General features: G+C 42.4%; 1 protein-coding gene across 6 annotated transcripts in view; it reads left to right on the top strand.

Annotated features, from left to right (window-relative positions):
- The window catches only part of LRRC1 (leucine rich repeat containing 1), a 127,785-nt gene that overhangs the window by 69,380 nt on the left and 43,590 nt on the right, over window positions 1–14,815 (top strand). For all 6 annotated transcript variants that reach the window (XM_027126894.1, XM_027126897.1, XM_027126896.1 and 3 more), the window contains 2 exons: window positions 3,425–3,503; window positions 6,761–6,850. In XM_027126894.1, the coding sequence (XP_026982695.1) occupies window positions 3,425–3,503; window positions 6,761–6,850 (169 nt within the window). The remainder of the gene's footprint in view (window positions 1–3,424; window positions 3,504–6,760; window positions 6,851–14,815) is intronic.

The following is a 14,815-nucleotide window of genomic DNA, read 5'->3' as shown; positions in this document are numbered from 1 at the left end:
GCCTTTATACTATCTCTTGTAAGAGATCTGGGACCAAGCAGTTTTCTTACTGGTAAAACAGAGATAATACCCACCCTACAGGGGATATTTCATGACTCAGATTAGAGAGCAACTGTCTTTGCAGAGATTTAACAATGTGAGTTTCTCATTTATTCATTCAGTACCCGTGGGCTGTTTAAGCTTAGTACAGTCACCCCTTGGCCTCTGTGGAGGACAAAGTAACCAAAATCCAAGGATGCTCAAATCCCTTATGTAAAATGGCATAGTATTTGCATATAACTTTGCATATCTTCCCATATCCTTTAAATCACCTCTGGATTACTTATAATACCTATTACAATGCAAACAGTTGTAAATACAATTTAAATACTATGTAAATAGTTGCCCAATGAGGCAAATTGAAGTTTTGCTTTTTTTGGACCTTTCTGGAATATTTTTTTAATATTTTGATCCACAGTTGGTTGAATTCCCAGATGTGGAACCTGTAGGCCGACTGTACTATGTCAGCTTTGGGGAAACAGCAACAGACAAGGCCCACATGGTCTTTCTTCCCAGTGAGCCTAGAGTTCAATAAGGGAGATTGACCATCACCAAACAATTATTTAACTAAAACTGTAACAGATTTCAGGAACCTGAGAGCACGGGGATCCAACCGAATCTTGGGGCCCAAAGGAGGTGTCCCTGAGGGTGTGATATTTTAGCTAAGTATTTAAGAAGGAACAGGCATTCCCTTCCTTAGTTTTCTGCTCTGATAATTTTAGTAATTTAAAGCAAACCAGTAAGCAGGACTCTTCTAGCCACACTGTTGCCTTCCTTGTCTAAAGCTATTATTTTTACAGGCAAATACCTTCTTTTCAGTTAAATTAGCAACATGCGTATGGTAGAAAGAAATGGTCTTTGGAGTTGAGACCTATGTTCTGTTTGCCGATCTTGTGTACAAGCAGGTTTGCCTAGGGATGGAATGTCTTCCTACAAGGCAGCTCTGTCTGGACTGGGTCCAGCTGTGTTCTCTGGAAGTTGCTGTTGTTACCCTCAGATACCCTGACTCCAGACCAGCCCCGACCAGAGTTCATGTGTTCCTTGGTAGGCCCATCTTCCTGAGCTTCAGGGATGTTTCTGATGGTCTGAGAAATATTAAAGACTTCTACCAAATTGATGTGCCTTTCCTCTTTCTCTGTTTCCTTGATCTTTTCCTCAGATCAAGCAGAAAGCTGCTGTACAGTGTGTGTGTGTGTGTCAGCTTCATCTTCCGTAGCACTTGTGAAGTGACGGGTGCAGCCCTTGCACCTCATTTTTCAGCTTTATAAAAACTGCTCACTAGGACCTGAAGTGGTGGCCGAGGAGGGACAGTCAGGAGTGCAGGGCTGACCAGCACCTTTTACCTGGGCAGACCTCACACCCTGGATGGCCGTGCTGGTCCTGTAATGACGGATGGATGTACCTTCGTTCGTTCCTTCTTTTTTTTTTTTGGTCTTTTCCTTTTTTTAAAAATTAAAGTCTATTTGATGTACAATATTGTATAAGTTATAGGTGTACAATATAGTTATTCACAGTTTTTAAAGCTTATGCTCCACTTATAGTCATTATAAAATATTGGCTATATTCCCTGGGTTGTACAATATATCCTTGTAGCTTATTTTATACCTAATAGTTTGTACCTCCTGCTGCCCTCCCTCTATACTGCCCCCCACCCAACTGGTGACCACTAGCTTGTTCTCTATAGCTGTGAGTCCACCTCTTTTTTGTTATATTCACTAGTTCATTCTTAATGTGGATAAGCCACACATATATATACACACACACACACACACACACACACACACAGTGTGTATGTATGTGTACATATGCACACAACATGTATGTATGCACACATGCACACATGTATGTGTACATGTGTATGTATGTGTGTATATGTGTGTGTATGTGTATATATATGTATATACTGCTATCATATTTATGAAACTAGGATCATTAATAGTATGTATTCTTCACTACCTTATACGACCATGCAAGGCAGAGAATTGTGTGAGGCAAATGTTACCACAAATTTAAATATTTGCAGCTTTTAAATTTGTACTTGGAGCTTTTATGTAGCTTCTGATTACTTTGTGGTGTTGGAGCAGGGCATCCATTTTTCCCTTTATTTCTCCCGTCTCCTTTTCACCCCCAATTTAGAAATATTTGGTATGTTTTGGCTCTGCTTGCCTTTGTCGAGCTGGTGGAAGAAATGGCATGGGATCAAGAGAGCCTTTTCTATTTTAGCCCTTCTTAACATTAGTACGTCCAAAATAAATGTATTCTTGAAATTAAATGCTATGAACTAACCTTTTCCAGCCCTGAAAGCTGTAACCTCAGGGTTTAAACCAAGAGAAAGAGGAATTTAAAATAGCATTTTTGGTCATTTCAAGAATCGCAATGTTTAGTGGCAGGTAAACGTGGGGAAAAATATTCAGCCTCATTAGTAATCAAAGGAATATAAAAGAAAATGTTGCCAGACTATTTTACCAATAACATGGGCAGTTTTTCAAATGTAAGAGAAAGAAAGGAAGAAGGGAAAGATGTTGAATCGGGTGGTGGAAGTATAAAGGTGTACCTGGCCCCCTCGAAGGCAATTTAGCAGTATTTGTCAAGTGCTGCAGAGGTGTTAGTGCCTCTGACACAGTGATTACACTCTGGGAGCTTAGCCTAAGGAAATAACCAGAAATGGACATAAATATAATTATAACGTTAGGAACTTGGAAACAACCTAAATGTCCAACAACTGGGGATTGGTTACATGAAATATGAAAATGTGTGCAGTGGGCTTTTGTGCCACTAAGAATGGGAAACTATTTGGAAAAATAATGACAGGGGAAAAAGTTTGTAAAATAACATAAAGTGAAGCTTGAACCTAGTATTTTGAAATGTGATCTATTTATACGCACACTCTGTATGTGTGTCTGACAATTAAAAACATACATCAGAATAAAATATTGTCTCTGGGTGATGGGAATGTTGGTGGTTTTTTATTCTTCACTGGAGTTTTCTGTATTTTCCAAATATGCCTATAATCAGAAGAAATTCCATAATTTTAAAATGCATACTTTAGAATACTTTGTACTGATATAACCATATGAAAACATAGGGGAAATAAAGCCTACAGGGAATTACCAACCGAATGCCCTCAGTGAGTTTTGATGAGGTGATGGGACTTGGTGGGGTGGTTGTTTTTTATGTTTTTCTTGAACGTGCTTCTGTTTAGAATATATCTTATATTAGGAAAGCAAATGTAAAATAAATGTAGAAAAGTACTTCAGGAATCCATGCCATGTTTGAGCGGAGTTAGTACTTTGTAGATATTCCCTTGCGACTGTGGTCCATCTTGAGGATGATGAAAACTGTTAACAGTCGTGGTCAGTGATAGACATTTTCTTTCCTTCTGCAGATATTCCTGAAATTCCAGAGAGCATCTCATTCTGTAAAGCACTACAGATCGCTGACTTCAGCGGAAACCCACTGACTAGGTAACCTTTCTGCTTGCTTTTCTGTCCATAGTACTAAGGGTACCCTTTTTGAACACGGGGACGTCAGGAGCCCCTCCTGTGGCTCCTGGCTAAGTCGTGAGCCCACTGACCAGTGGATTCCAGGTGCCTGTGTTGCCAGGGTAACTGAGTTGATGCCCAAACAGCAATGCAGGGACCAGACCTCCAGAGTCCATTCTAGATGTCTCTCTGGGCCAGGTGGGCCCATTTATAAAATTTCTCAAGACTCTGTAAGCAACCTCGAAGAAAGGAAAGTACTCTTCCTTTCCTTTTCATTCCCTTTTTTTTTGTTTTTTTTTTTGAAGTGTCTAGAAAAATTGAGATTGAGTTAAAATTTGGGATTCATCTCATCTGTCTCAAAATTGCTTAGATCTTCTTGGGTATGGAGTGCTGGGGAATGCCCTATTTCGTTTTGTTTTTCCCGTATCTGCTTATTTTTAAGAAGTATAAATATGTCTTAAAAACAATTCTGGTTTTTGTCTTTTGAATTTTAGTTATTATGTTACTAGTAATATTTATTTTTATGAAAAATAGTACTCTAGTAGGCTCTAGCCTGATAGCTTTCTAACTCACCACCGTTGTCACGTCTTGTCCTCTTTCTTAACCATCATCCGTACGGTTGTCCCTCTTTCTCAAACCTTTCTGTAGCTCCCCGTCCCTGTAAGATCAAGTGGGAGCTCCTGGTGTGCTGTGCAGCCTCCCCACCGCCCTCTGTCTGACCTTGGCCGGCCTTTCCACCTGCATGGCCCTCAATTGCCTTGTCTGATGTTGTGGCCTCTGTAATAAAGGCTCCAGGTCTCTGATTTCACTCCCCCTCGTTTTGACGGTGCCAACCCTTTCGCTCTCCTTTAAGATGCAGCCTGAGCATCACATTTCTTCAGGAGGCCTTTCCTGATGACTCACCGAGGCCCCTCCTCTGGGCCCTGTAACCCTCTGTGCGTACTTTTCTCATAACACTCGAAACCTACACGTAAATGATCACTTTGACCAAGGCCCGCCAACGAGATATATTCCTCTGTCATTTACGGTTCTATCTGCAGCCCTACTGTACTTTCTGGAATGGAGTGAGCCCTCAGTGTTTGTTGAACTGAACTGAGCTATTTGTGCTCAAGGCAGCTCGTAGGCTTGGGCAGCTGGGAAATATTATGCTGTTCTGGAGTTTTTTTGTTAACTCTTCAGTTGCTTAATCCCCTTGTCTACTACTTTAGTGTTTTTCCCCTAATGTCTGCTGATATGTGACTTTATCATCATTTCAAAACTCTCTTGACCAGAACACACTGCATCGTATGAGGCCTTACTCAGTTTTCACCCTGGACTTGTTTTTGGCAGGTTTCTTAAAGGAAAGCCGTTTTAATTTGGCAGGTGTGCTCTTTTAAGAATTAAGACGATGTCTGTGAGTTGAAGGGACCTTAAAAATTATTCAGCGTGGCCTAGTGATTTTATGGCTGAACAAACTGAGGCTCCAAGAGGTGAAATGACCTTTCAAGGTCATGCAGCCTCTGAGCAGCAGCTCAGACTAGCTTTCCTCTCTCCCGACCTTAAGTCTGGCCTTCCTCATCGGGTCACATCACTAGTTTGGCTCTTAATGTTAAGAGCCAGTGAAAAAAGCAGATCAGCCATTTAAAGATACAATTTCCTTATATTTACGATCATTTTAGCTAGTTTTAAAATTATATATAGTTTCTGGTAAAAACTCAGAACTGTTAAGTTGCATCTTTTGATATATAAGTTAAAAAATCTTAGCTCTATTACACTATGGAAGAGGTTGCAACTTTGTAAAAACCATTCCTGAGAATGTATTTCATCGATTATGAAAATCCTAGTTAATACTCTTGTCTTTCGGGGCCTGCATTTGGTTTTGAAGTTTGGAATTACCTGTATTAGATGTCAAACAGCATAGGAATTTTTTTTTTTTTTTTTTTTTTTTTTTTTTTTGCGGTACACGGGCTTCTCACTGTTGTGGCCTCTCCCGTTGCGGAGCACAGGCTCCGGACGTGCAGGCCCAGTGGCCATGGCTCACGGGCCTAGCCGCTCCGCGGCATGTGGGATCTTCCCAGACCGGGGCACGAACCCAACCACTCCCAACCACTGCGCCACCAGGGAAGCCCAGGAATTGTTTTTTAAAAAAGGAACCTAGAGGGGCTTCCCTGGTGGTGCAGTGGTTGGGAGTCCGCCTGCCAATGCAGGGCACACGGGTTCGTGCCCCGGTCCGGCAAGATCCCAGATGCTGCGGAGCGGCTGGGCCGTGAGCCATGGCCGCTGAGCCTGTGCGTCCGGAGCCTGTGCTCCGCAACGGGAGAGGCCACAACAGTAAGAGGCCCGCGTACCGCAAAAAAAAAAAAAAAGAACTTAGAAAGAGGAAAGAAATGAAAGATTCTAATCTAGAGACTATCACTAAGGCAAGAAGTCCTCACCACCCCCTGCAAAAAAATGAGTTATGTGTTCTTTTCTCCATGTTAGCAGATTTATGTATAAGCATTTTAGATGCAATGAGATGTTTTTTGCTTTCAGTTTGTGTTTTTTCCTCTCCAAATACTAGTAACCATAGAAATATTGAAAGTAAACTTTCTTTGCAGGTATTTAAATAATACTTTTATTTTGAATCCTCACTCTTCAGTAGCCTAAGGGAAGTATACAGAATTTCTCTTTGTGTAGAACGTTGTGAAACATATAATCATCTCACATGATTGGCATATTAAATCAAATCAAAAGAAAAATATTAAGAAAGTAGCAATTGGCTGTCAGCTGATCAATTGTAAGTAATCCGTAGCTTTGCTCTGGGTATTGTAAGCTACAGGAAGAAAAAAAAATCAAGCAACTCTCTTGTGTTTTATTATAATATTGTGGACTAAAATTTCTATTTTCTGTTAATCAATAAAGTATTTTCACTCTTAGGCACTTTCAGCTTCAGGAACTATGTATCATTTTCTTTCATAGCCATACACTCGGTAGGCTCACAACATTGTTTCTCCTTTATTCTTACAGCTTGAATATCTTTCCTCTCTAATTATTTCTGGATCACCCTGTCAGCAAGTATTTATCATACCCCGGTACTGCTAGGTAGACCAGGTCCTTATTTTTTTCCTTATAAATAGAAAGACAAGACAAATATGCCATACATAAAGTAATTTTAGGAGGTGATTTCAGTGAGCATACAGAAGAAGTCTTTATATTTATGTTAGTATGCACCATATATGCACTTCTCTTTTGCAACTATAACATTTTTTTTTTTGTTTTAGATTGCCAGAAAGCTTTCCCGAATTGCAGAATTTGACATGTCTTTCTGTAAATGACATCTCACTGCAGTCTCTGCCTGAAAATATTGGCAAGTAAGTTTTTATGTGAAGTTTGCGTATACAGGGTGAAAGGGCGTTTATACCATCAACTCCACTTCCTTCACTTTTACAGGTCTTGTTTTTCTACTCAGAAAGCCGTTTAGCCAGTCTTCAGTATCTCCCTCAAGAAAGATCATGCAATATCTCCCTCAAGGAAGCCTCTGCGTTTTTGCATCCAGTTGCCCCTAAATTTTAATGGTTAAAAAGGATGCTGCTACTTGTTACTAGTGAAAAACCTAATTTGTTTTGAAGTTTTCTCTAAACTGATGGATTCCAGAGTAGTTAATTGAAGCGAAGTAGCATGTGTTATATAGGTGGTTATTAAATACTGTCAGAAACGACTACTCGTAGTAATTTCATTGAAAACATAGGGCATGTGCCCTAAACAGCAGCTCTGACAGCGTTTGTGTGCCGTGGACCTGGGAACAGGGAGTTAGGGTGGTGTGTCTGGAGAGCAGGTGTGGTGTGTGTGTGTGTGTGGGGGGGGCTGGGGAGAGGGGTGGGATGGGACAGGCACGTGTCCACGATGCTGGCTCGGAGGTCGGGGAGGACAGCCATGTCAAGAAATAAAATCCTGTGGAGAAACTGTATGCTGGTGAATCAGTGTTCTTTTGCACATTCCCACAGATGAACTGATTGATGGAATTATCTTAGTAGGTCTTCTCGTCTTCTCCATCCCTTCAGGACAGACATTGGCTTAAAGCAGTCTGGTGGCTCATGCTTGACCACTTAAAAGCCCACCGTGGCCAGCTGACACTGGTGGACCGGTGTGTCCTGCCGTCATAAAGGATTTCTCTCGGCCTTACCCGTCCTGCCTAAGTTCTAAGATAAAACAGAAGCTCGCCTTTTGGGGAACTGCAGTGTATCTGGGTCTGTTCTGCAAAGGTTCTCTTGCCAGACGTCTGAAGCCCCCTGCATCCCCTCCTTGCAGGAGGAGGACGGCTGGCTGCCCTGTTTCCGTCTGCAGGTCTCTGTTCCTCCGAGGTTCACGCTGATGCTTGGACCCTGGGCCAGCACATGTGCTGATTAAGAACTGTGCCCCTTAGCTCTCAGGAAGGGACAGAGACAAGAGGGTCCCTGAGTTCATGGTACCCGTTGTGGAGGAAATTAACAGTGTTTTGCCATGGATTTCATGCACTGCACTCTTGCTGTGTCAAGTTTCATATATTTCTAATTAATATAATAGCCACTGAAATACTGCTGCTGCCCTCCTCCTGCCCCTTGGGGTCTCTGGAATCTAATTCCCTTGAGACCCTCCTCCACTCTCCCCGGCCTCCCACTGGCCTGATGGCTGCCCCTTCCATCCCCTCATTCATGTCTTTTTAAACAGGTTTCATGCTTTGAGAGAAAATATGTTCTTATTAAACCAGAGTTCCCTCTCACTCCCTACTGCATTGTTTTTATGGAAAATGTTACTTAACAATCCTTTCAGGATAATTTACAATAGTCTTTATGCCACTTTTCTGTTAATATCTATGTTTGTTTTTGTCAACGTTCAGCGTTTCTTGTGTATCTGCTTTTTTGATCAGTAATAAGGGCAGTTTTTTGTTTTGTTTCAAGTTTAGATTTAATCAGCTTGTGTTATTATTACAGCCTCATATATACCGCTTGTTTCCAAAATAAAATGCCACTTTGAACTTGAACCGTGTGGTGAATAATCACCCAGAAAGTAAGAATATTGGTTAGAGGAGTGAATCAACTGATTTTTATTAGGTCAGCTGGTGACAATTAATGGGAAACGGGACGTTTCCTATTCCTGGTTTTGTTACCGTAGCAAGAGACTCCATGGTTTCTTCCTGTTGGACTTAGGGTTTATGTGTCCGTTCTCACTTAGTAGAAAGAAACGGAGAGCAGACTCCTCCCTGGGGAAGACTGGACCCCTCTTGTGCCCTGGACGGTGCTGAAAAGGCACTTGAAACGGCTGAGTTGGTGACTGTCCAGGAGATCTTCTGTTTGCATAAGCATACTGTACTTTAAACAAATCGTTATTTGACACTTACCCACTTTCCTCTTGGGAGGGACTCTTCAGTTTCCCGAAGATTCCCACATGGTTGCTCGGGAGCATTTAACCAAATATTTAGTAACCAGAATACTTCTCAGAGACAGTATGGTATCGTAAACAAGGCACAAAGATCGGGTCTTACAAAAAATACGAAAATGACATCGAATGGCCACTTGCATGACGGATACTCACTGTTGTCTCTGTGGATTCTGAAGTGGAGGTTTGGGCATAAATTAACCCTGCCGGTTTGGTCAGATGGGGCAGCTACCTCAGCATTGGCCTTTTGAGCCTCAGTTGACGATGGGATCTCGGCGTCTCCTTTCGGCACCTGGCACAGCACGTGGCCTTAACTGGGAGAACTGTGGGTTTCTCCAGGATCGGGTGGGCGTGTCCCGCCTGGAGGAGAGAGCCCAGCCTTTAGGACAGGCAGCCTTGCAGGGCCTCGGAGCTGAGGGCAGCCTGTCCCATCCCGTGTGATTCGCTGACGGCAGTTTGAAGAGCATTCGGGCGTTGATGGCAGAGTTGGAGGTGGAGTCCGGCACTCCTGGCCCCAGGCCTGCTTTTCCCCCACTCCACCCCCATCACTGTAGGACAGCCGCCTCCCGTGGCCCTGAGGGGCTCAGCGACTTTCTCCTCATTCCCCTAGCGACACCTAACAGTCCATTTTTTAAGTAGTCAGGTCCAAACAACTTGATAAGCATTTTTGTCCTAACAACCTAGCAGCTGTTCGAGAAAGTAATAGTATACATTGAAAGACTGAATGTTTGTATTTCCTTCTTAAACATCCCCAAATCTGTGCTCTGGGAGGTGGGTTACCCGATGGGCACCTGCCCAGCTTCTCAAAATACCATGGCATTTCCTTTTCCACGTCCTCGGCGTTCGTCACCGCTTTGCAAAGATGCACTGTCCTCGACAGGCGTGCAGAGGTCCCGTGAGTTTGCCTCGGTGCACAGTAGCCCGCTGCCGGCGGAATTGCTGAGTGCACTGTTTGGGTGCTTGGGAGTCTGCAGCATCAGCTGTTGGTGATGAGCAGCAGCCAGCATCGCCCAGGTGGTTCATGTTCTACAGGGCGTGGCTACGTGCCAGGTAACCGTCAGTGCAGTTACCTTGATAAAGCAAGTCTCTCAGGTAGTAGAATCTTCATAATACTTGTGGCAAGATGAGAAATGATCAGGAAAATCTTTTGAACCACAGAGAGTTATACGGGCTACTTCGTGCAAAAGCACACATTTTTCTTTCACTAGAATAAAAGTGTCTCAAATTTGCTGACTCTTTTCTGTGATGGCCCGTGAGTACATTACTTGGTCCTTCAAAGGAAAGGTGATACCTAACAAAGAGCGGGAAACGAACTCACCTTCAATGGGTGTTTTAAAACCCCTTTGTTAAAAATAGAAAAATACACCTTCTGATTAGTCTTTATGAGCAAGTGTTTGATGTTGGGGAAGATGGGAATTTATCAGCTGAATTTCAGCAAAGACCTTTCCATAGTCAGAAGAAATTTGAAAAAATTGGTCCTAGGGTGATTTAATAAGTGCAGCTGATGACGCAGTTCTTGGATCAGTGTAACTTTGTGAGGTGTCTTTTTCACCTGTTACAGCCATTAAACAAGTATCAAAACAAATCATTTAGAATCAGTTTTGTCCCCAAATGTAAAACAAAAGATTTACTACATAATACAGTATTTTCAGTCTCATTGCTTTCACTAATGAGAGCCAGAAAGATTTTTGTATCTTTAGTAAAATATTTAAAAATATTTTTTCTTTTGTTTTATCTTCTACTTAAATTTTTTTGGTTTTATATATTTTATAATGTGTACAATATAATGGCACATAGTGCTTCTATATAGTTTTTTTAAATAAATAGAAGGATTAGGAAGGTTTACTCTTTTTTTTTTTTTTTTTTTTTTTTTTTTGCTGTACGCAGGCCTCTCACTGTTGTGGCCTCTCCCGCTGCGGAGCACAGGCTCCGGACCCGCAGGCTCAGCGGCCATGGCTCACGGGCCCAGCCGCTCCGCGGCATGTGGGATCCTCCCGGACCGGGGCACGAACCCGTGTCCCCTGCATCGGCAGGCGGACTCTCAACCACTGCGCCACTAGGGAAGCCCCTGAAGGTTTACTCTTAAACGTGTGGGGACCACCACTCTAGAGCAGACTGTTTGGGAGTCCCTTAAGCCAGAGACCAGTGGTTCTCAAACTCTGCCTTGTTGGGCCCCTAGGTGTTCCCGGGAAGTCTCTGCCGGGAGTTGTGGAGAGTGTGGACCAGTGCCCTGGTTCGTGGTCTCTGCTGGTCCCTGTTTGTACCACCACAGGTCTGCTATTAGCTTTAAAGTTTTTTTTTTTTTTTGTATCGGTGTTCCATATAATATTTTCATTTAAAAAGTCTGCTGTATATGTGTTTCACTCGAAGTTTGGAGACCCCTGTTTCAGATGCTTGGTGGTGCTTGTTTATTGTAGCAGCATGCATTGGGGAGTTTTCACTGGGTTATAGATCCCGCCGAGCTCTGCTCAAACCAAGCAGAGAGCTTCAAAGCCTTTTATGAAAGTGAACTTCAAAATTCTTTACCTGCCTCCTCTCTTTACAAACTGGCTGAGGTTTTTCCCCACCTAATGGGTGAAATTCTGCCTCTTTCATGAAACCTCCAGTGATTGGAAGAGGTGAAATAGATCCCAGACTCAGATTCCCTGACCGCCCCTCCCCTCCCCCCACATCGCACACACAATCAGCCCTTGAGTGCTTTGTCTGCGCACAGAAGGCTAGTTCAGTGTTTGATTGTGTGTGTGTGTGTGTGTGTGTGTGTGTGTGTGTGTCTGTTAGCGTGTGCACCCAGGCCACCTTGTCTCCTGTAGCCGTGGGGCTCTGGGTCTGAGACCCTCTTTGTGTCTCTACTGACCCTGCCGTGGCTCTGACACGCTGAACAAGTTCGTGGGACAAGGTGCACAGTGTTACCTCCTGCATGCTGCTGGTTTCCAAGCTGACATCGTAGATGATCCAGTTAGGTTCCAGACGCTTTGTGTTGGGACCTCGTTAACCTGTTCCTCCACTGTCACTTTTTGGGCTAAATGCTATATAGTTTCTATAAAAGGTTGACATAAAGAAATAACTATGAAAAGAACCTGCTTCCATTGCCCTGAAATCTTCTACTGAAGAATAATTATTATCCATTAATATTGCTTAATTTCCCCCATATAAGGAGCCACTAGGGAGAGATTTTTAAAATATTTATTTTTTAGAGGGAAAAATGCCTCACCGGGAGAACTGTAAGCGTCTTCCTTTTAATAACAGTTCTGACATTTATCACATTTCCCTTTCTGCTTTTGTTGCCAGAAAGCTCAGAGCTGGTTCCCACGATCAGCGAGAGCAGCTGTGTTAGTTTCCATGGGATGAAAGGACCTGGAGACCTGGGAGCAGAGGTGCTGCGTGGCATGCACAGTGGGTGGGGGGGAGGCGGGGCGGTGCTCTGATGGGCACACCTGTCCTGTTACAGCACCCTACTCACAGGTTAGCATGAACCATCCCTAGTTTCATTAGCTTTGTCTGTAAAATGGGGGTAAGTAATCTGCCCGTGTGTGTGTGTGTGTGTGTGTGTGTGTGTGTGTGTCGCTGGTGGGTGGTAGAGCGGGGGTTTGAACTTGGTTTCTCCCTGGAAAAAGCTGCATTTCCTTTGCTGCAGGTGCCCCACTGAGCACACTAGTTTCCTCCTCCCTTGTCCGGCCCTCATTTTCTCATTCATGAAACTTTTTACATATTTGCACTTTTTAAAGAGCTCTTTAAATCCCTCTTAGAAAAAGTTGGGGTAAAGTTAAGTAAAGGACTTTATCATCGAAGGTGACACTTAGCACAGAAGGGCAGCGGTGGAGGAGGAAGGAGACCTTCATAGGACCTTTGAGAGTAGAGTTCCACGTCCGGGATGGGCTTTAAGAAAACTGTCTGAATAGAACGGATTTTTCAGATAGGCCCTTGAAAACAGTGCCAAGTGACAATGACTTTACTATCGCTAAACACACCTGGAAGATTCTACCGGTCAAGCCCGAAAGGATAATTTTGCTTTAAAGAGTTTTCAAACGTTGGTACAAAGTGTGAATGAATTTTTCTCTCAAAAGAGCTTGTTGATAGTGAAAATAGTTTTCTTGAGACCAGTTGTATCAATTTCTACTCAAGTAAATCACAAACTGCATTTTTTTGCTTATCGAAAGTGAGGTAGCCTGCAGACAGACATGATATTGTATATAGAGAATCCTAAGGAATCCACAGGAAACTATTAGAGCTGATAAATGAATTCAGCAAGGTTATAGGATACAAGATGAATGTACAAAAATCAGTTGTATTTCTATATAATAGCACTGAACAATCCAGGATGAAATTAAGAAAACAATTCCACTTATAAAGCACCAAAATGAATAGAATACTTAGGAATAAATTTAACAGAAGAAATGTAAGACATGTGCACTGCAAACTACAAAACATTGTTCAAAGAAGTTAAAAATGACCTAAATAAATGGGAAGACATCCTGTGTTTATGGATTAGAAGACTTAAAATTGTTAAGATAACAGTACTCCCCAAATTAATCTACAGATCAACTCAATCCCCATCAAAATCCTAGCTGGCTTTTCTGTAGGAATTGATGAGTTGATCCTAAAATTCATATGGAAATATGAGAGACTCAGGATAGCCAAAGCAGTCTTAAAGAAGAAGAGCAAAGTTGGAGGAGTCATGCTTCCAGATTTCAAAACTTAACTGCAAAGCTACAGCAATCAAGACTATGTGGTACTGGCATAAGAATAGACATACAGATCAATGGAATAGAATTGGAAATTCAGAAATAAACCCTTGCATTTATGGTTAACCAATTTTGACAAGAGTGCCAAAACAATTCAATGAGGACAAATAGTTTTTTTTGTGTGTGTGTGTGGTACGCGGGCCTCTCACTGTTGTGGCCTCACCCGTCGCAGAGCACAGGCTCCGGATGCGCAGGCTCAGCGGCCATGGCTTATGGGCCCAGCCATTCCGCGGCATGTGGGATCTTCCTGGGCCGGGGCACGAACCCGTGTCCCCTGCATCGACAGGTGGACTCTCAACCACTTGCGCCACCAGGGAAGCCTGAGGACAAATAGTCTTTTCAACACATGCTGTTGGGACAACTAAATATCCATCAACATGCAAAAGAATGAAATCACACCCCTACCTCACACCACATACAAAAATTAAATAGAGCGGAGACCTAAATGTAAGAGTTAAATCTTTGATAGGAAAACATAGGGGTAAATCTTTGTGACATTGAATTAGTCAGTGGTTTCTTAGATATGACATGAAAAGTCTGAACAACAAAAGAAAACATGGGTAAATTGGATTTCATCAAAATCAAAGGCTTTCTTGCATCAAAGGATACTATCAACAAAGTGAAAAGACAACTTACAAGTGGGAGAAAATATTTGCAAATCATATATCTAGAATACATAAAGAACTCTTACCACTCAACACTAAAAAGACAAATAACCCAATTAAAAAGAGGCAAAGAATTTGAATAATTTTTCCAAAGAAGATATACAGATGGCCAATAAGCACATGTAAAGATGCTCAACATCATTAGTCATCAGATAGATGCAAATCAAAACCACAGTGATACACCACTTCACACCCATTAGATGACTGTCATCAAAAAGATGAATGAATGTTGGTGGAAAAATTGAAACCCTCATACATTATTGGTGGGAATTTAAAATGATGCAGCTTAGGGGATGTAAATTGGTGGAGCCACTATGGAAAACAGTATGGAGGCTCCTTAAAAAACAAAAAAAAGTTTTACTGTATGATCCAGCAGTCCCACTCCTGGGTATGAATCTGGAGAAAACTCTTAATTCGAAAAGATACATGCACCCCAGTGTTCATAGCAGCACTATTTAATACAATGGCCAAGACATGGAAGTAACCTAAATGTCCATTGACAGATAACTGGATA

Source organism: Aethalodelphis obliquidens, unplaced genomic scaffold, assembly GCF_003676395.1.
Source record: "Aethalodelphis obliquidens isolate GAN/ISIS:26980383/991018 unplaced genomic scaffold, ASM367639v1 scaffold31, whole genome shotgun sequence".
Classification (NCBI taxonomy): Eukaryota; Metazoa; Chordata; class Mammalia; order Artiodactyla; family Delphinidae; genus Aethalodelphis; species Aethalodelphis obliquidens.
Note: the sequence above shows the minus strand (reverse complement) of the source record. Positions and strands in the feature narration are given on the sequence as shown.